The sequence below is a fragment of the Podarcis filfolensis genome (genome assembly GCF_964270895.1).
Source record: "Podarcis filfolensis genome assembly, chromosome: 10".
In the NCBI taxonomy this organism is placed as follows: domain Eukaryota; kingdom Metazoa; phylum Chordata; class Lepidosauria; order Squamata; family Lacertidae; genus Podarcis; species Podarcis filfolensis.
Genome location: NC_139612.1, coordinates 30,178,579 through 30,203,369, shown reverse-complemented (window position 1 = coordinate 30,203,369; position 24,791 = coordinate 30,178,579). Strand labels below are relative to the sequence as shown.

The following is a 24,791-nucleotide window of genomic DNA, read 5'->3' as shown; positions in this document are numbered from 1 at the left end:
CCTCACCACAAGATCCTTAAATCCTGATGCTAAAGTTAGCTAACTGCACATACGCAACATGCAAATTTGTACGTCATGCTCCTGGTTGGGAGCTTCCAGAGGCCGTGATGTGGCTACCCGCCATTGGAAACATTATACTAGGGCCTCCCTGTGATCCTCCAAGCAGGGCAACCTTTACATACACATTTAACCCAGAAATCATTACCAGCCCTTGGTTTTATGGCCACAATTACTTAACCCCCTGAAACAAAAAGTAAAGGCTTTTCCTTTTAGATAAGCATACTGTCCATCATTCTGAAGACATTTGTGGATTGTTTTTGGTTTTTTTACTCATAGGAAAATCCCTTTAGTTTCTATGGCACCTGCTCCCAGGTTAAGTGGGCTGCAGTCTAGGAGTCCGGGTGCCAACTTGATCAAAATATTGGGGGGGGGGGAGTAAGCCCCGCCCATCACAAAATCGATAACAATTCAGGGTGCACATTTGAATGGCAATGCCTATCAACTTTTTTGGGGGGGACCTCAAATATTTTATGGGGGGGTAAGGGAGGTGAAGACACCTCAGCCCTTAGGAGTTAGGACTCCTAGGCTAGGAGTGCTTCTTGCTGTGCCCACTTACCTGGGAACAAGTGCCAACGGAACTCAGTGGGGTCTTACTCCCGAGTAGACACGCCTGAGCTTCGGGAAGGGATGACATGGCCTCCTTTCCCTAGACTTTTAAGGTTGTGGTGGGGGGGGGGGAGAGAGAAAGCGGGGCCGGGATGGAAAGCTCTAGAAACCCTAAGGGAGGCAAGCAGGCAGGGCAAGGCAGGCTGCCCGGTCTGCAGCAATGACGGGCGACGACCTCTCCCTTACCTGCCACCGGCGCAGCGGCCGCCACAAGGCAAGAGAAGTTGAGCAGCAGCGAGGGAAACTCCGCGCGCATGGAGGGCGCCGAGGCGGAAAGTAAACGCGGGAAGAACGAGGAGGAGGAGGAGGAGGAGAAGAAACAGCAGCAGCAGCAGCCGGGGCTGAAGGCACCGTCTCCCCCTCAGCTACGCCGCCCGCCTACGGCCCGGCGAAATGACAGGCCCAGCCGCCTCTCGGAGAGGCATGACGGGAAATTCCTGGGCACCGGCTGCCCAGGCAACTCCAAATATGAGCATAGAGAGCGCGAGCTGTGGAGAAGCCGGCCGAGGGGGGATAAATAGGGGCTGTGGTTATCCTGAGGCACCTCGGGATGAGCTTCACTCCGCCCCCCACCCACCCTCCCTCCCGGGGAGGCGAACTCCTGACTCCCCTCAAAATCAAGTCCTCGGGTTGATGATGGGTCCCTATGGCTCTGCTTCCAGCTGGAATTTGGCCGTGTGCCTTTTCAGAGCTCTGCTGCAAGCACGGCGTTTTATTTGATTGGCTTTTTTCCCCTTCCCTCCTCCAGCCAGCTTCTCCCAAGTCCGAAACAAGTAAGACAGGCTTGCAGAGAGATCTGTAAAGAAAGCAATCCGCATCCCCACGCTCCTAGGATCGCAACCTAAAAGACAGAGGCAAAAGAAGGAGCGGGGGCGTGGAAGCAAACTCAGGCGCTGGCTACGTTAACCTTTCCATTTGCATTTCTTCAGCATCTACTATGAGGCAGAAGCTGGGTAGGTCAGACTACTTTTTTTAAAATGTGAGTGCTCTTCATAGAGCTATTTAGAAAAAGACCAGAACATGATAAAAGTGTAATACAGATAAGCATCCCACCCATACACAGGATGGAAAGAAGTCATCAGACCTCTTGCTTTGTTAGGTCCAAGTAAGTAATTTTTTTGGGGGGGCGGTTTTGTTTTTTTAAAAAAAGCAAGCTTGAAGCCTACAAAATCCATGGCAGAGCTGCATAGTGGTGCAGCAAAAAGATCAGAATTCAGTAGTTCTCAAACTTGGATCACTAGCCATTAAGACTACAACTCCCATCATCCATAGCCAGGGTGACCCATGGCCAGGCATGATGGGACTTGCAGTCCAACAACTGGGGACCCAAGTCTAAGGTTGGTCGGTATTTACTATTGGTCGGTATTTTCTACACTGACTGGTAGTACTGCTCCAGGGTTTTAGACATGGGTCTCTGCCAGCACTACCTGGAGATGTTGGGGATTGAATGCGGGACCTTTTGCACACCTTAGAGCTACAGCCCCACCCACTTTGAGGGATAATTCCTAAGGAGGTTTCAAGAAGGCACAATAAAAAGGTTTTTAAGGGCAGAACTGGATTAGTCTGCAGCTTATTAAAATAGGAACTTCCAGCTTCCTTCAGGGACATGAGCTTCTAGAGAGTCTACTCCCTCAGATGCTGAAATGACTTAAAACAAAAGCATCAACATAAACAAATGCATTGTTTCCCTTCTCATAAAATCTGGTGGGAGAAAAAGAAGTACTACTTTAAAAGATTTCACAAAGACACAGAAATCAAAGGGCTCACTGCTGTTCAGCTTTGGCGCATTTGGCAGAGTGAATCATAAGGCTAGAAAAAGCTCACATTAAAAACACTGCTTTTAAAAGAAAAGACCACCACCAAGAGACACTGGGAGCATGAACTCCCAGCAGCAGTACACCAATGTCTCTGAATGGCAGTAGGTATGTACTATGTTTTCCAGGTTCACCCAACAGAGTTTTCATAAAGGCAACTGATAAAAGCATGATGCTTGGGGTCTTTATAGAGTATTGAAGAATCTTTAAAATAACGAATGCCTTTTGTGGTGTTCCTATACTTTCTCCATTTTGCTTCTTGTAAACAAGGAGTTGAGCATCTTCTAAAGTTGTCTTTTCCACTCACTATACAAAGAAGGTTTAAATAAATGGCTGGAGCCAAACAGGTTCTCTTGCAATTGCATTTTTGTATATAGTAGTTATCTCACCACCTTCTATAAGCACACATATTTATGGAATTCTGATGGCAAGCCACATAATGTACCAATGGTATCTAACTTGGAGTTGGTGTCAAACTAAGGCTCTCCATTTTTCAGTACTTTTAGCAGAAACTGGCAGCATGAAAAGCACTGTTTATGTGGAATGTGGAATAGTGTGGCTCTTTGTGCTGCAGTCTATATTGAACCCTCTTCCATGCCTTCTTCCACCCCCAAAAAAGAAGTAAACAAGAGCTGTCATAAGTCCCAGAATGTCACAAAAACTGACACGTGTGTAAAAAGCCCTAATAAATCTTTAATTAGTTTAGTTTTGCTTTTGTGTTTTTACAGGACAAATTACAAATTACAAACATCTGATTTTTCTCAAATGTCCAAGGTATTATACACATTCCCATCTGTCTTGCAGGGAGGAATATTGGTCAACATTTTAAAGGTAAAATAAGCTGCATAATAGTACAGATTACTATAATAAATGTACAGTGTGTTTACAAATAGTTTAGAAGCAAGAACGATGCGACTGCATCAAAAGGCAACCTTTTAAACTGCCACAACTAAATTTTACATTCACACTTGCAACAGGTCACAAGATGGTTACTCAGCTCAATAAATCACTATGATGCACAAATACAGCAAAATCTGATTATATACATATAATACATATACATATATATTGTACATATTTGTATATGTATATAGTAAATCTCATGAAAAATTTACCAGACTTGACAAAAATCTACTCGCTGGTCAAAAATATGTACTTGTTCTTGGTGAGTAGATTTTTGCATGGCTGATTATATTACATATACTTGTTCATTAGCATCCAGGACATAGACCAAGTTTTTTTCAAAGATAAGAAACCGTCCATCATTATTAAACATGTTGCCCACAAAAAAGCACAAAGGTAAGGCACAATAGGATTTTCTGTTACAGAAGTGTGCATCATGTTCACTTAACCATAAGAAAACGTGCATTTGTGCAAGTTCATGCTGCAGATCCATATCTACAATAGAAACTGGGCTTTAATAAATGTATTTTAAACTGGCTGGTTTCCCATCTCTTCACTTATGCAATATCCAGGTGGATTGACAAATTATGCTGCTTCAACAGGAATTACTGAATCCAATTATTTGATATTTTCAACTAAAGGTCAACATTTTTGTAGTTTTAGGTGTAAACAATGCACACATTTAATATTGAACATAAATTCTTGCTGTAAGTGTTCTGCACTTCTAAGCTCTAACAATCAAGATTTTTGTTTCCAAAAATATGTGCATCTGTTTAATTTCACACAAGCCTAGGTAGCAAAACCATATAGGAAAGTATATTCCCCAGTGGTCAATTTTGTCAGAGCTTCTCCTTGTAATAAATAACAGCTTTTCACAAAGTGTTTGAGTACCTGCCAATTGCGTCTTTATTGCTCACATAATTTTGAATCCATTATCACAGTTACAATATCAGACCATTCACACAAAAATCATAACCATATATTTTAATATAAAACCTATAAAAGATATTTAACTTGTATCTAATACTTCAAGGTGTTTGGCCTTTATGTAATGGTACAGCCAAAACATAGAAAACATTAGGTTATGAATAAAATAGGAAGCTTATTCACTGCTTTAATGCAGACATCCTCACAAAACAAGATTACTTTTGCTGCCTCCGCCACCAGCATCTACATTTATATACAAAACCAGTAAACCTGTATTCGGTTTGTTTTCTCTCAGCAATTACCAAGACATAATTCCTTTCTCATCCTTAGGCTGACACAGATGAAGCTTTTACAGCAACAGAAGCCAAAAACCAGACAGAAACTAACACTTCTACTTACTTGCCATCAGAAACTGTAGGTGGTTGTGTTACAAAATACCCACAAGATTATTTCACAGGAACTATGGAAATACAGTACATCTCCATGCTTTTAGACTGTTATCAAACACTTGTTGGTGCAAAAATACAGCCACATCTGAGAATGTTTAATAAATTCAACATCTGTCATGCAAAACTTAATGTGTTTGTTTGCTTGAGCTCCAAAACACTTCATAGAGCAATTGTTCAGTATTACTGCCTCATTGCTCAGAAATCCTGAAAAATGAGACCTCTGGAACATTGATTAATGAAAATGTTACATACAAAAAGTACTAAAAGTGGAAGACAGGACCAGACAGGAATTTTTCCTGCTGCAAGTCAACAGTTCTGGTAGCAGTAAGATGTCTCAGGAGTTTCCCTGAGAGTTAGTTGTGCCTGTTCGGAGACGAAGATGTGACATTGAGTTCATGCGTGTATTTGATGGCTTCAATGGAGCATTGCAAGTAATAGCCTGGGGAAAACGATGATGATATCGATCTAGCCGTAAATATTTTACAGTTACCAGTTTCCCTATAGTAAAGAAAGTTCAGAATGTTAAGATTTTTAATTTTTCTATGATTTGCGCATATAACTGAGATGAATACTTTGACATGCAATACTTTTATCTAGAAGCTAGTCACTCTTGCTGTTGAGACTGATGTATAGCCAACTACCAACCTGCTAAATTAATTGTAAATCAGAACAACTTACCATCAAACCAAGATCCATGTAATGCTTTAAAAGCCTTTCCAGCATATTCTGGAGATAAACATTTGACATATACACAACCCTGAGGAGAGAAATAAAGCTTTGATTTGTATCAAATAGAGAAACTGAGTATACTAACTATCGACTTTAAATCATTTTTTTTACCTCACGTGAATTTTTGTCTACTGCTATGTGGACAATTCCCTCATTATCACTGCATTTTTCCAAGATCGCTTCTTGAATTGCCAAATGCCAATGGTCACCTATTTCCCTAAAATACACACACATAAAACAAAACTTGCACATCATTATTAGTAATTTGATTTTTGTTAAAAAAAATAACGATACAAACTTATTAGGAAACACAGAAATAAACATTTTCTCTAGATCGAGATGGTTAACCTGTGGACATTTAAAGGTTTTGGAGTCCCATTCCCATGAACGCTAGCAAGCATCACATAAGTGGTTAGAGATTATGGGAATTATTGTCCAACAAGGATCAAAATATTCCCCACCCCTGGTTTAGCAATCCATGCAAATATGGCCTATAGGTCTACAAGTACTGACTTCCTTGGAACAGAACTTCTCTGAAATGAATATGCATTAAAAATATAAGGTTATGAATAGTGGAAGAGTCAGAGTAAAAGGCTGATTCTCAACAAAGAGAAAGCCCTAGTTGCTTGGGTCATCACATGAAGTTAAAAATGAAAACAGTATTCAGGCAATTTGTTCTTATGTCTCCCTCTCCAGCTGCCCAGTGTCATTATACCAGCTAAGACAGTGATAATAATAATAATAATAATAATAATAATAATAATAATAATAATTTTTTATTTATACCCCGCCCTCCCCAGCCAAGGCCGGGCTCAGAGCAGCTTACAAGCAATAATAAAAACAAGATGAATGATTACAACTTAAAAACAAAAATAAAATACAACATTAAAATAATGGAACATTAAAATATTAAAATGTAGCCTCATCGCAGGAGGAGAAGGAAAAGAAAAAAGAAAGGGAATTTGTATTCCTTCTGCATCTGTACTGTCAAGACAAAACATAAACTCAATGTTTTCTATTCGCAGTGAATTAAAAAAAGTACTTACATGACAGGATCAAACATATTGCGGATTTTTAGGCATGGTGTCAAACTATTTGGTGGTGAATTTCTTCTATCTAAATGGAACGCTGCCAAGGGGAAAAAAGTTCAATCAGCGAATAGGATTTGATTCTAGTCCACATATTTCAAATATTAATCAGTTTCCTGTAGATTACACAAGTTATAAAAGCATACATGTGTGTGCATTATGTGTGGGGTCAACTACTAGCTTTTATGGTAGGAATCTGATAAACTAACTTTTAGAGCACACTGAGACACAAAGATTTCAAAAGCCAAGGAACAGCCCTGAGGGTTAAGAGTTCACTTTTTATAACTGTACAAGACGCTTGTATTACAAAGAACGTACATAGCTATAGATGTTGCAAGAAGCAATGATAAAGAAATTATGTTTAAAGCACAATTTTCTGACTACAATTAAGTTGTATTAAACTTAGTTTAAAATGGTAACAGACCTCAGCTAGGGTAAATGCAGACTGAAGGGACGTATAAACAAACAGTTACATACCTTGCCCTTGCCATACTTTAGATGGTATAACTAATATTTTATCACATGGTGCAGATGGCTGTATCCATCTCCAAACCAGGAAGTCAGCACCACCTATTCTTCGTGTTTCTGTGCGAACTCTAGATTCATTAGCAGCAAGGAAATCAACAGATCTGTTCCATACTTTTTTCATTTTTTTCCTATATTTAAAAACAAACCCAAAAAAAGTTTTCAAAAGTTACGAAAGCAAAGTTACTTATCAGTGTGGTGTACTTCTCCCACTGAAGGCAAAACAGAACATGCATCGGTATAAACTGACTATAATGTAAGTATAATGTAACTTGTACATGCCTGTTTTGAGGTGGAATCAAGGAATCTCGTACATGTGGAATAGGCATATATGGCTGCAAGTCTTTGTTTTCCTGGCATGCTTCGTTGTGGCTTCTTAAAACATCTGAAATAATTGCACCAAGTTAACAATACTGTAAAATCTGAACTGGAATCAATCACATTTACAAATGATTTAAAGAAAAAATGTTTCAAGATACTGCCCCTCTTACATGTAAGATATATATCAGAAGACAGCATAATAAGCTATTCAAAGATCTTCCAGCATGAAATATTCTCCATTTTCCATCCTTGAATATCATTTAATTTCTCAATACAGTATACAAAACTGAAAATGACGCAGATTCACTTGAAAGGGTCATCTGGCAAGACGCTTACTTCATTCACATGTAATGCTAGACTATGGATTAGCAATTATAAACACAAGCCTACAGTTCATCAGCTCCTTGCTTCCCTCTACTCAATCTCAAAGAGAAAATCAGAAGCTTTCACTTCTATTTTTAACTAACAGCATTTTACCAGGATTTCTGAACCCAGGCTAATGGTAGTTAGTCTTAACTATGGTATAATGAAAAAGCTAACTTCAACACTGCTTTTTAATGGAGTTGGCCTGCTTCAGGGAACCGGGTGTTGAAATTCCTGCATTACAGGGGGTTAGACTAGATGACTTTCACAGTCCCTTCCAACTCTACAAATTCGATGATTCATAGTTAAGCTAACCACTGCTTAGGGTTCACAAGTAAAATTTAACTGCAGTTTACCGAAAATGAAAGCAAGAGTTTCTCATCTGCTTGCAGTTGAACTGGAGAAAGGAGAATGAGAGGGAGTCTGCCGCATTCACTCATTCACACACCCACACCCAAAGTTTAGTATTGTGTTTGAGTCCAGCCACTGCCAAATTTAGTTAAAACTTACCTATAATTTTTACAACCATATCATACATCTGTCTGGTCTCTTCCTCTTCCTTAGACCATCGGTATTTCATATACCTTAAGACTCCCCAAGCCATTCCTATACCTGTGCCAAATAGAAAGATTTTCTTAGCTGAATAATCCAAATTTTATAAAAAAAATATCACTGGCTGTCATTATGCAGTAGACATATTTTACACAAAACTAACATTTTAAAGGTATTTAAGGAGGAACATCATTCATCTACTACTTCCATCTACTCCTTGGTATCTTTTATGAAGAATATTTTTACCCGGGGCAGGTAACCTGTGGCCTTCCAGATGTTGTTGGACTAGAACTCCCATCATCCTCAGTACTGTCAATTACCAGGGACAATGGAAGCAGCAATCCAGCAATGTCTGGAGGTTTCCCACCTCTGCTTTATACCAAATGTTGATGAATAATTTTTACTGAACTATAGGAGCAGTAACAATTTTTTATACAAGGTGAGAATGCCTGTAGTTTTTAGTGCTTCTTTCTTGAGAAAGGGACAGACTTTGCTAAGATCTCATTGTAAATGAAGAGAAGATAAAGACTGTTTCTTGCATTACAGAATTTTGATGTTGCCAACATGTCATGCCTACACAATTTTTTTAGAAAGTGGTTGCCTATTTTCTCCTCTTTCCCATAGACTAATCTACCATGAAGTAGATTACAAAATCTTAAGCACTTGTCTGGTAACATCATTCTCGCTGTTTCCCTAGAGATATACAAGTATTAAAATAAACTGACAGGGGGGAAAACTCACCCAAAAGCAGAATTAACGATTTACATGTTACAGTAATAAATGCACGGCGAAAACGACATGTAAAAGACATCTGTGGCCTAGTTGATACCAGGTATTTTACATTAGTTGTATTGGTTATGGAATCTTCATCAGAGCTGTTGTCAACAAACCTATTTAAAAAGAGATAAAAAGAGATATTATGACAGCTATGGCTTAGACATGAATGAGTCACAAATACACACATGCCTCCTTTCTTCTGTGGTTTCCCCTCCATTTCTTGTTTTATACTAAGTATACATTGTTGTAACAACCAAATCAGCAACCTATGCTTATCATTCATCCCCGCCCTCAGCCAATCAGAAACCTCGTATTATTCTGCTTTGGAGGGCAAGTGCACCAATTTTTGAGGGGAGGCAGGGAGCAATATGGATCCTGCGTTTGTTCATAATACACAACCATTATTTAAAAGGTTGCCTGAACTGAGCTTCTGTGTGAAAGCAGACTACAAAATAAAATGACTTACTTTATGCCAACATCTTCTCCACTATTTAGAATCCATTGCAGGGATTCATTAGATACACCTTCGTATTCTGGACCTAAACTCTAAAGAGAAACAAAGAAAACAAAGCAAAAGGTTCAATGGCAGGAGTTGTTGCAAGAGAAATTCCAAAATAAATGCTACAAAAATGTGACAATATCATCCAAAGCATTTTAATGTACTAAAAAGGAACACCACCACCACATTTTTATATATAAATTCTTCCTCAACCATCAATTCCTTCCTCAACATCTGGAACATGCAAAGCCAACCACATTTTATTCAGCTTGGTTTATCAATATTAAATTCTGTGGTTTATAGTCAGAACTTGTCTATCAAATGCAGGGAAATTAAATGAAGTATTTGCTTGCACCACCCTTTCAAACCCCAGCAATAGCATTCAAAACACTATGACAATTTTACCAGGCCGCTGTGTGATGCAGCTGGAGATGCAGCCATGCCCTCACTTGGCTTAGCCTCTTCACTTTTGAACATTTTTTTTACATTTGTCAAGCGACCAGACTTTGACTCTAAATGTGCTTCCTCCACGCCCCTTCCATTCCCTTGCCATACTGATAGGAACAAAAGCCATTCTGCCAATTTTGATTCTGTGTTCAGCATTGAGTAATATTTAAATGCTAATAATAGCTGTGCAATAAAATGCAACCATATTTCCTGGCTTTTTTCACCAAATCAACTACATCAATGAATCAACACGGTAATCACAAATGGCAGCAGCCATGTGCATTTCACAAAGAGGAACAGAAAAACTAATAGCAGAATAAAATGCAGTAAACAGATGATTTTACATTGTAGTGCGAGGATACAAAGCTATAAAATGTCTAGACTGGTAACAGGTTAGCTTCCAGATATCTTTTACAAATATGTGCATTTTAAAAGTAATACTTGTGCTCTGCTAATTTCTGTGACGTTTGATTTTTTTGCTCTAGTTTTTTTCCAGTGGATGCAAAATACTGTTTAAAAAACCATTCCTTTGCACCTTTGAACACTTATTTGTGCCTGGTTGCAACCAATGCTCTTCCAATCTGCTACTACTCAACACAATCAGGTCATTTGCACTGGGATGTGCTGCTTGAAAAACTACATGTACAAACTACTGAAAGTATTGCAGTGCATTAGAATGATAATGCATTTACCCATTTTTAATCTTCAAAGTATTAAATCCATTTTAAAGCATGTCAGAACACACAAATGCCATCCTCTGTGTTTGAATTGTTCAATGGAAATTAGTTCTACTACTTTTGTAAAAAAAAATTGCACCCCGCTCTATACTTCTGTCCTAGTTTAATTGCTTACTTCCCGTTCCATGAATGCAAATCAATATTGCCCCTTTCCTGTGAAACGTGAGACTATAATGTAAGGCTTTTTAAAGTCGTATATTTATTGTTTAATTAACTGCGCTTATGCTGTTTTTCTGCCCAAGAACCCAATGCAGTTTACAACTTTAAAACACTAAAACACATGAACGGTATAAAATATAGAGCAACAGAGACCTCCCAGGCCAACTGACAGTACCTTTAGAGTTGGTGGCACAATCTCCCTGGCCTTAGCTTCCTTATTTCTGCATTCCCTCAAAACACACAGGTCTTAAAATAGCCCCAGACTGCATATTATACACCAACCAACAATGATAAAGTGCATATTTCAACAGAAAAATGTATTGTATCACCACTGTAGGGCCAAAGAGAATTTAGCTTAGAACTATTCTTGTTGCTAGTAAATGTCTAATAAGGCAACACAGGACTGAGATGTTGCTATGCTATTGAAATAAGCTGATAATCAACAATGCAAATCCCTGTACTCAGAGTAGAAGAATTTAGTTAATAAGTAGCTATGCAGGAATTTGGACAAAAAAATCTGGCAGAACCAGTTTTTATGAAGTTAATTAACTGGAGGGGGGGGGAGTATCTATGGTTGTCAGTCTCTCACTATCACATCAACATTCCTCCCGGGCTATTGAATACAACAGCTAAATATTTATATAACAAATTGCAGAAAATGACATTCACATACTTATGTATGAGCAACAAAATTCAACACTTCTGTTTCTACTAGCAATATTGCCATGTTCATGCGGATCAGATTAGGCCCAAAGCCTTCTTATTGTCCAGAGCTAGAGAAAGTCAAACTATCATGCTTCTCAACTGCAAAAAATTCTCCTTTGTAGAAGACTGGCAAACTCCCAAAGGACTTCCCTCATGACACAGGTACACACAGATGAGCGAAAGGAATAAGCAGTACTGTATAAGAAGAAATAAGGCAGAAGAATCTTCCCCACAACATACCTACTCCAAATTTAAAATCTGTGAGCTTCTTGCTACTCTTTGCTCAGGACTACTCTCCGGTAGCCTGTAAAACCTTGTATTCAAGTGTCATACCTTCAGAATTCTCTCCCCAGAACAGCAGGGTATGGTGCTTAAGTTTTTTGCCTAATCAGAGGCAACTGAGTAGAGTGCACATCCTTCCTTGGTGCCATACAATATTAAGTAAAAATTTAGAGGTGTCAGCTGAACCACAGTACTTCACCCCAAAGCAGAGAAACAACAGTCTGCTGAAAAATGTATGGAAACCCTCATCAGGTAAAGAAGATAAACCATTGTGCTTGGGGCTTGATCCCTCTATTCTAAAGACCAAAACACTCAAGGTTTGGCTACATGGTTCTCAACTGAAAACGCACATAGCATGTAAACACTTCAGTTTGATGCTTATGGTCTCCCACAACCCTTCAAGTGCGGGTTTCTCCTATTCTTAGAGAGCTTTCTGATCAATAGTGAAGCAGGTAAGGATGGCTAAATGTATTTTAAATATATAGGTTATAATGAGTAATTTGACCAACAAGAACAGAATCCTGCTTTTTTAAAAAAAAACCAAAAACCTACATTTTCCCACTCAATATTTTTTTGTTATTAAATCACACATGCTAAGAAACCTACCACTGAAGCTTCTGTTTTGCTGACAAAAATATGTTTTAAGAGGAATAACTGAACACAAAGCTAAGTCAATGTAACATTCATACCAAGTTAATTGCAATATTTAAAATGATGAGCATTTACTTACTTTTAAATATGTATCTGCCTCCTGGAGAGAAAGACCTTTCTTGATAGAGTTGCCACATTCATGATCTCCTAGTACAATGAAAAGTAGTTTTATGTATTTCTCACAGTTATGTGACTAAATAAACTTTGGATATATTAATACTAACTTCGGATACATGAGGGGAAATGTAAGTTATTTTTGATATTGCTTTGATAGAAAAGTATCCTATAAGATAAATAGTATATAAATCTCTAGATGACTCTACTAACAGTTGACAGTACAATCTTATACATGTATACACAGAAGTAGAGTCCTTTTTCTTCACTAGAGCTTATTCTCAAGATTAACTTAAGTGTCAAATTCTATTCAGGTATGGAATAAAGTCTAATAATCTTTAAGTTCAATGATATTGTGTACTTCAACGATTACAGTATATACACTTCCAAAATTTCTCAGACTTAAAATAGGTTTTCTGTACAGTTCCTATTGATACACATATTGCAAAGGTACTCTCAAATATTTTCAATCTTGTATTTTTAAGTTGTTGTAAAGGCTCTCCCCTGGACCTCATGGTGAAAGACAGGTAAGAAACTGAATACCACTACGCTGACTTTTATTTACTAACTTTATTTCTGACGAAAAATCAAAACCAAATGCAAGATGGATTTAACTGAAGTAGTCTCTCATAGCTAATCTTCTACCATTTGAAGACCTTGGGGGACTGATGCAAATGATCCAAAGTTTTGCTAATGTAAAGACTCCTCCTCCTTTCTATTCTTTGCCTCATAAGTCACTCGTGTGTACCAGTTAGAGCCCGACACAAAACTGGAAAGTGGCTCATTTATATATTTTTAAAAACAAGGGTAACATCCATTTCTGCTTTTCAGCCCCAATAGTAATGAATGCAACCTGCAATCTGTCTTGGACCTGGGGGAACGCCTGTATTCCAGCTCAGGATTGCTATAAACTGCAGACTTCAGAAAGTAGACCACTCCTTGCTTTTTCTTGCCTCCCCCGAACCTCACTTACTCCACCCTGCCCTGTCAAATTTTGTTTTAATGTCTGCCTGATGAAGAGTTCTGGACAGCTTGAAAGTTGGCTCACTATTTCATATTGTTCTACCTGGTCCCAATAAACGTACTTACCTTTTACATTTTCCCCTAATGGGCCAACACAGCTTTTCTATGTTTTTTTCTGAGGGAATTAGTTACCCTGCTGATTAATGCAATGTTTAAGTTCTCGTTTTAAAATCTCTCTTGTTTTATAAGCATATTTCAGCAGTCAAGACAAGGTATTTTACCATAATATCTGTGATATTAGCACTGATTCAATACAATAATTATTGTATCCATACGAATGAAATAATTATTCTTATTCTTGCAATCACAAAGCACCCTCAAAATTTGCTTATTGCTATAAATCTTTACACATGCATTCTTTTGAAATCCAACAGTTTAATATTGGCTTTAAATGCTCACCTGCTATTTGTGCCAGCTTATCATGTAGTTTATATAAGCTGTTCATAAGAATTGTTTCATTTACCTAGAAATTTAATAAGCCAGTTAAGAAGTGTTATAATAAAGTCTGAAATAATGGAAATAGCATATAACCTAGATAGCACTACACAGAGATGTACAATTTCCCCCCCAAAAATTGAAGCAGTGGGGGGAAATTGTTTTCCCCCATTTTGGGGAAAATGAAAATATATCGAATAGATACATTCTTATTAAACGAAACTTACTTTGCTGCTTTAATATAAAATGTATTATGTCGCTATGTTATTATTTATATGCCGCCTTTCAGCCAAAAAGGCTTCCAAGGTGACTCAAAAATAAGCAGATAAATACAAATACAATAACACAAATACAAAATTATAGAAATACAAACAATATAAATGATACATTTTTGTATGTAACATGTTGCTATATGACACATGGCTTCATTTTCTACAAGCAAAGCAGTAAGTATGCTAAGTATGGCATACTTATGAAATTCATAGAGCAATCCTTATATAAGTTTACAAAATGGTAAGCATGTAAATACTAAAGAGTTACAAATGTTTGCATCCTCTGCTATCTACACACATTATCTTATTTTTTCCTACTTCTGAGATGCACAAACTAAGAAAGCTGTAGGAAACAAAAGCAATGTATGTTCTTCATGAAGATGCCAGCATGCCCTAGGAGCAGAAATGCATCTCTGATCCAAGCACTGCATATTTCTACATTGTTATAGATAGAAATTATCAGTTTCTAAAGCTTCAGAATGCCTTTAATAGAAATTTTCACACTAGACATTCCAAATGAATAAAATTTCACTCATTCCAAAAGAGAAACTGTTTCACAGGAGTGTGTGTTCTCTTCAAAATTGGGAGAAAAATATGTTTTTGCCCCCTGGGCTTTCACATCTTTAGTGCCACAGACTTAAAAGTATACCATCCTAAATTCTGAGAAACATCACTCAACAGCAAGGAAACCCAGGGGCTGGGAGAGGCACAATGCTCTAATTAAAAGGAATGAACAATTCACTTTCCCATGAGTCTCTCTCTCTCTCAGCTGCCACTATTCCAATACTGGCTCAAAGAAGAGTGTAGTTATATGAAATGCTGTGTTACGTTTGGATGGTAGTTTGTCATATAGGGACTGATCTACCTTGCCAAAAATTGTGAGGCTACTGCATACTGAAAGCAAAGCAATACAAGGAACTGAGTGCCCTCACTTCTAGGTGAGTGGTTGGAAATGATAAGGCCATCAGAGTAAATGGTTTCAGAACCTAATGTGCTTAAGCTAGCAAAACAGGATTTCCCCTAATTCAACTATTTTTTTCCTGCAGTGTAGGGTTTGTGTACAAGCAATTCAAACACAGCCTTATAATCAAGAGGCCTACAAACTGGACTTCTCAGAGTCGGCAACAATTCTTAGGACACAAATTTTTAGTAAAATGGAGATCTAGCTTGCAGACACAAAACTCTTGCATTAAGATTATCCAAGATTTAAGGTTGTCAATAACCTATTTAATCAAAATTATCAGGACATAATACAGCTCAAAGACAAGCCCTCAACATAGATACTAAGAACATACTCACGTTTCTATTAACCATCCCAGTGAGAAGATTTTTATCTATTAAGGGGGAAAAAGAAATTTACTTAATACCATTTCAATACCAATATCTTAAATGTTGCAAAAATTAAAACCACTAGGTTAAATGCAGCTTACATTATTATAAATATTACAAAGGAATCCAGTAATTACAATGTGACAACTAGCACAATATCATGCCATTCATAATATTTTGTGTATGATAGTGTTACTACACCTAGAAGCAAGTGGGGAAGTTGTCCACCTGACTTGCTTGGCTAGCATAGCATGTCACTGCTGAAAGCATAAACTTGCTCCTAAACAGCTAAAATGCAGAATTTGAGCAGGCTATCAACAACTTACTAGATTTTAGTTGGATACAGAGTGGCTGTTCCACAAATGGAAAGAGTTATTCTGCGTATGGAAGGCACAGAGATTCAGCAGAGACTTCCTGTTCTAGGAAGAGGGCAAGAAGACAATATTCACAGATGCCCACTTCCTCAATGCTACCCATCATGCGGACTTCAAAGGGTTCACCAACCTGTCAGAGGAGACTTTTAGGAGGCTCAGGGAGCTGCAGGAAGAGGGGGAAATTGGCAAAAAAAGGTCTCACCCCCCCCTACCTTCTACAGCAGAGCTCTACTAAGCACAATTCAGCAGCCAGCCCAATTTGTTTGGTACCCTCAAACAGTAATTGAAGACTTAAGTATTGCCAAAAGAAATAGAACAGTTCTTGCTGACTACACTGATAGTGCTCATAAAGTCAAGCATTTACATTTGAGAAGAAAGCAGAAAAACTTATCCAACGTTATGTTTAGGTGTACACATAAGATATTTTAAGCATGTCATGGAATGGTTTCAGTGTCAGACCAGGACCAATGAGACCTAGGTTAGAATTCCCAATTAGCCATGAAATTCACTGAGATGGTTGTGCTTCTCAGCATAACCTACTGCATAAGGATGTTGTGAGGATAATATAGCAGGTGAAGAAATTGTGTATATGAGATCCAGCTGCTGCAAAATGCTGCAACCAGCATTCGAAATTTGCCACTCGCCATGCACTTTTTGCACCCGGCTACTGGCCACTTGCAAGCAAGTGAAGATGTCCAGCGCCAGAATGGCGCCTGATGAATCCACTATCTGGAGCTACATTCCTGGAAATCCTTAAATCCTGCCTGTTTTCACACACTAACAACACATCCTTTAAAATTTTATCTGCATAATTAGAACAAATTTCAGGAACCAAAAAGTCATATTGATAAAAAAACACCTTCCAACAATCTGGCCCCAAAATGGCAACGAGACATTCCAGTTTGGTGACTGTAACCCTGGCTTAAGGAGCCATTTGGTGCCTATCTTATACATCTGAGTTTCTAACACTGGCTACAACCAGGTTACGGTCTGAAACCAGTTTGAGAGAGCATTTGACACACACACCCCCATTAAGTTCACCAGCTAGCAGTTCATTTCAGGCACAATTCCAACTATTGGTATGGCCAACTGTTCTCTGACCAGGTTGTGGAAAATCCTGCCCAGCTTTTAATTACAGCTGGACAGAAATCCCTACCACCACCACCCGTTGTTGAATTTTTCTTCCCAGCCTGGAGCTAGGGGAGCTTTCAGGGATATGCCTTCCTTTTATTAGAGTGGAAGCCTGCAGGTAGGGAATGGCTTGTTTGGATTTCTTGTCAGCCACTCTGGGAGCCTTTTTGACTGAAGAGTGGGGTACAAATGCTATACAGTGGTACCTCGGGTTAAGTACTTAATTCGTTCCGGAGGTCGTTCTTAACCTGCAACTGTTCTTAAACTGAAGCACCACTTTAGCTAATGGGGCCTCCTGCTGCCGCCGGAACATGATTTCTGTTCTCATCCTGAAGCAAAGTTCTTAACCCGAGGTACTATTTCTGGGTTAGCGGAGTCTAACCTGAAGCGTCTGTAACCTGAAGCATATGTAACTCGAGGTACCACTGTAAATAAATAAATAAATATACACCCACACAACCACTTCAAACAGCGGAACCAGCACTGTTACAGGTGCACATAATACCCATTCTGAATTTGTAAGAACTTGATCTTTTATAGTGTCAGCACCTACACTTTGAAACTCCCTGCCTATGGATATCAGGCCGATGACATGTGCATTTACTGCACTCTTTTCAGTGCCTGCTGGAAACATTTGCTTGCCCAGATACTTAGAAAGTTGGTGCAAGTTTTAATATGCTTTATTATCTTAACTTCTGAAAGTCTTAAATTGCTGTTAATTCTTCATATTGATAATCCTACTGGTTTAACTTTTTTGTGAACCAGTTTGAGGGTGTGTGTGTTTTTTACAATCAAGCAGTGCATAAATTTTATGAAATAAAATAACAATAATAATTGGGGGGAACAAAGCTTATTTGACTTTGAGGTGAGTGAGGGAAGCAGTTAGTCAACTTGCAGTTACAAGGTGGTTGGCTTTTAAAAAGAAAAAGTTTGTGCCTGGGGCAGCCATTTTTTTCCCCTGTACCAAGTCCCTGAAAACAAGATTACATCACATAGCTTCCTGCTCAAGAACATTCCAGCCCTATTTTGAAAGCCTGCAAGTGGCAGTCAGGTGTCTAACCACTTACAGAAACTACTACCTTTAACAAACCTTTTAAATCAAGCAACAGAAAGTTGCTTGGGGGATCATATACGTTGTACCTCAACGTAGCTATTGTTTAGAATCACAGGGCTGCTGCCAAGATCACTAGTCCCATGTCACAGAGGAGCATGTTGCTATATGCAGCGTAAGTCCACTTTACGTACCGACAACAATATTTCCACACTCTGTAGGCAAATGCAGCAGAGTAGGTAGGGGTGGCCTACCTGTGACCCTCCAGATGTTGTTGGATTCCAATTCCTATTAGTGCCTGTCCACAATGTCAGCGACTGTGGGAGCTGTAGGGCAAGCATCTGCCTTGACTGGGTCTCACCCCTATTCTATCCAGCTTAGCACTGTCCCCGGTTACTGACATTAGCTCTCCAGGATTTCAGATATGGCCTTTCCCAGTCACACCTGGAGATACCAAGGATTGAACTTGGAGAATTCTGCGTACAAAAGAATGTGCAGCACCCAGGAGCTACAGCTCCTCCCCAACTTTGTTGGGTGCACTTCAGTTTCAGAAACACAATAAACATTCTTGCCCACCTGAAAAAGTATGCAGTTTTGATACAAATTTCAGTTTTCAAGATCCACTTGTTCAGAAGCTGCTGCACAAAACCTCCAACTATTCAATTTCACACACCCCAAAAAACCCCCAAGCTTACAGTTATTACACACATTTAGAAATAGGGGACAAGACACATTTGTCGGTTCTCCTCACCTGAGCCTTGCTAGAATTATACACATTCCAACTCTTTAAAGGACATTTTGCTTCATTAGACATGCTTAGAAACATGTCTAAACTTCCTCTCCTTGGTTTGGAGTGTCATGGGACTGGGGCAGCTTTGAATACTTCAGCTCCAAGCTGCTTCATGGGAGGCTCCAGACATGTCCCTATTTTGGCCCTACAGATGCTGGAGCTCTGACATTAGTTCAAGCAGGGCACTGAAGCCAGTAGCAAAGATACAGGCTCATATGAGATGCCCCTGTCCAGATCTCTGCCTTCAGTATCAATGCAATCTATTGTATGGCCCATGATACACTCTCAGAGACCGTAAGATTACATCCACAGAGAACTTCAGAAGCAAATATAAATTGCAATTAGCATACATATAGCATATTAATAAGGAAAGGGCCAAGATGACTCAATATGCAGTACCCACTTGCCAAAACCACCAGGTGAATGTGTGTGCACGCAATCTGGAGGCTTGAGATTCAAAAGCCAAGCATATCACCAGCCACTAGGAATATAGCTTGAGGCACAAGAACTCTGGGGAAATATTATGATTTGGCACCAATTTCTCTCTCTTTGTATGGCTGCTATTTCCAAGCATTTCAAGTCTTGGGTGCTGCTTCACATGTTATCTACATGATATATGAAGCAACACAAAAACCAGGCCGATAAAAACAGTAGCATGTACTTTTTGACTTTTGAACCTCATCATACAGCAGCACAATTTCAGAATTCTGATAACATATTACTTATCTACCTAGTTTTTATAATCCATCAAGGGTTTTTTTGTCCAAACAGTACTTCAGGCAGGCAATTATGGATTAATAAAAATGAACACATACAACTAAGCTAGGAGGATTCAAATGTATGCAAGAAGCACTTTGCCTGATTAAATAAACCAAGGAAGACTGCAGCTTCCAGGTATGAAATAGTCTTTTATCCATGTTTTCCTAGTAAAAAGGTTTTCATAAATCACAAAACTACCATTGGGGGAACCACCATATTCTGTTTTTCCATCTTTACCAGCAGGACAACACTGGCCTGGTTCATACATCATACATCACACTACACTACACTACACCACACCAAACCAAACCATGGCTCAGTCCAAATGTGAGTGTGCAAGTTTCCAGAGAAGAGCATGGCCTCCCCAGTGGTTCTGGCTGCTGTGTTACACTAAGCCATAGCTTGATTCAGCATGTTGTCTGAACCCAGGCTCACAGTTTAGCTCTTCCAAACAAACAATGAGCCACAAACCATGGGACAAATTTGGGTTACATCTAATGGTTAGTATGGAGACAGTTAAACCACAAACCCAGGACCACATGCTAAGTCAAGCGCTGACTTACCATAGCAGCAGAGTGACTAGGGAGGAGTCAGGTAGGCACAAATCTGTCTCCTGGGACCTGTGTGTTTATGCTAAGATATGGTTTGGCTTAGGGTGACATGAAAACCAGGTCACCATGAAAGTGCCAAGAGTAAACCAACAAAAACACAGCATTAAGATGGAAAGATCTTCTAAATCTAGCCTTGTGGCTTTGTCAATGAACCGCAAGTTACAGGAAATCATTTAAAGGTGCTGATTTGCTTAGCAAAAGGTGTATGTATGCCAGATTTTCAGGGGGCCTTTAAGCTCCCCTTTTTTCTGCACAGCATATTAAATCCAAGGTATTTATGCCTTAAACAAGACAATCATCTTGTTAAAACCACTTTAAACTAATTATTTTTTCCTGCTCAAGATCTCCCACTACCCTATCCCCCCTCAGCTGAACTCAAACACCTGCTTTTTCCTCCCACTGTTCCTTCCAACTGTCAGAACCCACTGTAACTAAGCCAACTTTGAGTCACTGACAATTAGTTTTTTTTTCAGAATCCTAAGAGTAAATCCTAAATTTAAATTTAGAATTTAAATTAAATTTAAACACAGGTGTCACTCACATGTTATAAATACCTACATAATAAGATTTCCATGTAGGAATTAACATACAACATGTGCATCAGAATGAATTTACCCTATGCAACTCATTCATTTTTAAACAGAAGCATTTCCTGTGTCTGAATTTTGTCATGTGTGGGGTGCTTTCCTACAGAATAAAAATTAGTTGGATGAGTATCTGAGTTTCAAACATCATTTACAATCTGATTCACCCCACGAGCACTACAGCTACAAATCACAAGCTTAGAATAAGATTCCCATTTTTAAATCTAAGAGGCATAGCAGTAATTATTCTGTACTGAGAAGAAGAAAAAAGATAGTCAAGTGCACCAACTCCTGGCCAAAGACCCCAATCCATCTTTAAGGACATATCCTTAAACGTTTGAGACGTTCTAACAAAATTAATGGCAAGAAGTTAAGAGGAAACAAAATCTACATAAAGGCTATTGAATTAAGGAACAGAGACGTCTCTGTGGTTTGCCCAAAAGCTGTTTCTCGTTCCACTCCATAAGCAAAAACATCCACAAGTCTACAGAAGCAGTTGTTAGGGTTGACAGAAAACAAAGCAACTCAAGCTTCTGGGTTCCTTATGTGACATACTTCACACATTTATTTACGTCATTAAGTAGAGCAAAGGGCTTCTGCCCCGTTTCCCAATACTTACTGTCAATTCCCACATCCTCAGTTATTCCCGAACCTCTCATTCTTAGGTACGTGAGCCCCAATATCAGAAAGAACAAGCATGCAGCAGTTAAGAGGAACATAGATAGGTAATGGGCACTGAAGCCTCCTGTGGTGGATACTTCTTCTCTCTTGAACTGCTGCAGAAGATCCTCCTCGGGCTCCGAAACCTTCTGCTTGTAGGTGTTTTTCGGATAAGTATGATTTGAACCTGTGTGGTTGGAGTGATTGATTCTAGTGGACGAGGAAGTGGTAGCACCTGGAGAGAGGCTGGTGGTAGCAGTATATATCCTAGGTTCCACATTGTAGCCACCAGTGAGGATATGATTGTTGGCTGGTTTCCTGTCCCCGCCCAAGGAATCAGTCATTTTGCTACTACTGTCCAAGCCGCTGAGCAGCGGCGGAAGAAACAGCTGCTGGTGGGCTTTCCTTGCGGAGCCGCCACCGCCGCCACGGTACCTGGGGAGGAGCGGCGGACTGGAATCCAGATACCCGCCCCTTTTCACCAGGTCGACCTCCTCCTCTTCCTCCTCGTCGTCTTCCTCTCGACTTCTCCCCCTGTCACTGCTCCTGCCAGAAGCAGCCACCCTAACATTCAATGCACGGCCACCACCAGCACCCTGGCCAGTCTCCATCAAGCCCCCTGCTGCACCTGCCTGGCCCGAGAACGGCGAGGCAGGTCTGTTAAGGCTCCTTCGGGCCAGGTAGTGGCGGGCAAGCGCCTCCTCTCTCAGCACCTGCTGCTTGGCCCCCGTCGCAACCGCAGCCGCCGCCTCTTCCTCCTCCGAGTCCGAGTACTTGTCCCTCCTGCTGGAGAGGAACCGGCTCCCGTTCACGGCGCGGTTCTTGCAGCGCTCCTGCTGCGGCTGCTCCTCCTGGGTCTCGTCCTCGACGGCGGCGGCGGCTGCTGCTTCCTCGTCGTCGTCCTCCCCGTCGTCGTCGTCCTCTCCACCGCCCGGAATCTGCTCCCGAGCTCCAGCCGCCCGCCTGGCCGTCGCCCCCCACCAGGCATGGGGCTTCCTCCGAAGAGGCGCCGCCGCCGCGCTGCTGGGGAGGCAGCCAGTGCCCACGGCTGCTGCCGCCGCAGGCTTCGCGTCCCGCCGGGAGGCTGAGCCCCGCTCCCGCCGGCTGCCCGCGGCGCCAGCCGGGCCCCGGGGACCGGCCTCCGCATCCGACTCGTCAGAGCTGAAGCCCAGCAGCACTTTGCCGCCCCCGCCGCCGCGGGCCCGGACGCCGCCGCCGCCGCCGCCTGCCGCCCCAGACAGGGAGGAGGAGGAGAGGTCGGCGCTGGCCAGCCGAGACGCCAAACCGCCGCCGCCGCCGCCTGCCCCGGGGTTATTGTTGTTACTGTTCCGGGTCTTGCTGGCGGCGGCGGCGACTCGGGCCCCGCCAGCTCGCTCTTCCTCGCGGAGCTTCTTGAGCTTCTTCAGGTAGACGGGCCGTGTGCTCTCGGTGACGGGCCCCGGCGAGAAGCCGAGTCGCCTCAGCTCGGAGAAAAGCTCCTCGTCGGTAAGCTGCGCGGCGGCGGCGGCAGCCGCCATTTTCCTCCCTCAACAGCCGCCGCGGCCGCTTCCTACCCACGCGCCGAAGCTCCGGTCCCCGCCCAAGGGGCTGCGGTCTTATAGGTTCCTCTGACTAGAGTTCCGGTTCGCCGATGGAAGCCCTGCCATGTGCGGGGTAAAAAAGGAGAGTTAAGCGCTGCACGCGCGCTCTGCTCATAGCTTCGAAAAAAGGGGAAAGCCGACCCAATCTCCAAGGGCGACTTTTTTTATTCCTGACAGGATTCACACCTTGGCTTGGACGGAAATTCTTGATGGGGTGGGTTTCACTCGCTGCGTTTCTGTGCCGCACCTGGTTTTTTAGAGAACCTTTCAGGTGTGTGGCGTTTTCTGCACAAACACCCCAAAGCAGGAAACGGTCTTTATCTGATGGGATCAGATTCTGCGTTTACTTTCTGTGACACAGCCAGAGGTTTAACAGTTTACAGCGCACCTCCGTTTATTACCCACACCTGTTGAATTTCTGCCTGCTGCCAACTTTGAAAGGCACCAGGCTTCCCAGTGGAAGCCCTGCGGACTTCTACCAGTTTCACCCTCGTATAAAACCATTGCTTCAAGTATCAAACATGGATCCTCCTGGCGCTGCGATCCTGTACACGCCCACCTGAAAGTGCGCTTACTGGGCTCCTTTGGCAGGAAGGGCGAGATGCAGATTTAAATATTGCTCCGTGTTTGGATACGGCCGTCAGTATATTTGCACACACAGTGTGCAACTGTGCTGGGAATCCTATGAAAGCTTCCTTCGCCCAGGTAGCAATCCGCACTTGCTTGGCTTGGGGAAGTCTAATCAGAACAAGGAAGCGATAGGTTTTTGAAGCTTCGGGGTTTTTGTTTTATCTCTTTGGTCCCCGCCGGCCGGAACTGACGCGTGCGCACTAGACTGTGGCCTAGACCCGCCCGTCACCCTGGAAGCGCCGCTCTGCCCGCCAGGGAGGGAGGCGGGTTGTGTGGGCTTCCTAAATTCAAGATCTCTCTGTCTCTCTCTTTCTCTCTTTCTCTCTCTCTCTCTCTCTCTCTCTCTCTCTCTCTCTGGGACAGAGAGACCGCAAACTCCCATCACGACCCCAAAGTACAAGCATTAGGCGTGTCATGTAAAAGCACACAGTGTTACACACACACACACACACACGTGTGTCTTCCTTATTAGGGACGTTTTTGTTCCATGTGGCTGGAATAGCAACTTAATAAGCAAACACTCCCTTCCTGTACAAAGGGCACGAAGTCCAAACGGAGAGAGGCTGTAATTCAGTTTTGGGGCCACCCTACACGTGTAGGGGGAATCCTAACGTCCTGAACTGAAGAGCTCTCTCTCTGTTCTTTAAAGGAACAGCTGTAAAAGACTTTTAGCAGCTTCATATCTTTCATCCTGTAACAGCTTTTGCAGTGGGATGCCCAGCTCAAAACGTTATTCGCGTGACCATAATGCAGCCAGATCCAAAACCTCCCTCAAAAAATGGGTTTGCTTCAAGATGCTATTTGTTCTCACCACCGTGGCTGATGCTACCAGCTCCTTTACCTTACCAAATACC

The 24,791-nt window shown here is 41.2% G+C and overlaps 2 protein-coding genes across 7 annotated transcripts in view; both read right to left on the bottom strand.

Annotated features, from left to right (window-relative positions):
- The window catches only part of MSRB3 (methionine sulfoxide reductase B3), a 63,959-nt gene extending 62,660 nt beyond the window's left edge, over positions 1–1,299 (bottom strand). The window contains exon 1 of one of the 5 annotated variants that reach the window (XM_083574735.1): positions 853–1,299. Coding sequence is in view for 1 of the 5 variants with exons in the window: in XM_083574737.1 (XP_083430863.1) it covers positions 853–922 (70 nt within the window). In the remaining 4 variants the exon portion in view is untranslated. Of the gene's footprint in view, positions 1–616 lie in introns of all 5 variants that reach the window. The other 4 variants (XM_083574736.1, XM_083574737.1, XM_083574733.1 and 1 more) reach the window with 4 other exon arrangements.
- Positions 1,300–3,153: 1,854 nt separating this feature from the next.
- Positions 3,154–23,320, bottom strand: LEMD3 (LEM domain containing 3). Of its 2 annotated transcripts, XM_083574452.1 has the most exons (14): positions 22,944–23,317; positions 21,687–22,607; positions 15,738–15,772; positions 14,131–14,194; positions 12,674–12,741; positions 9,581–9,660; positions 9,079–9,227; positions 8,296–8,397; positions 7,384–7,486; positions 7,054–7,232; positions 6,535–6,616; positions 5,600–5,705; positions 5,438–5,516; positions 3,154–5,257 (listed from the first exon to the last, which is right to left on the bottom strand). In XM_083574452.1, the coding sequence occupies exons 1-14, from the start codon at positions 23,242–23,244 to the stop codon at positions 5,094–5,096; spliced, it is 2,433 nt and encodes an 810-aa protein (XP_083430578.1). In that variant the 5' UTR covers positions 23,245–23,317; the 3' UTR covers positions 3,154–5,093. The 2 variants fall into 2 exon arrangements, with proteins under 2 accessions (XP_083430578.1, XP_083430577.1); XM_083574451.1 differs by having other exon boundaries at positions 21,687–23,320.
- Positions 23,321–24,791: the final 1,471 nt, after the last annotated feature.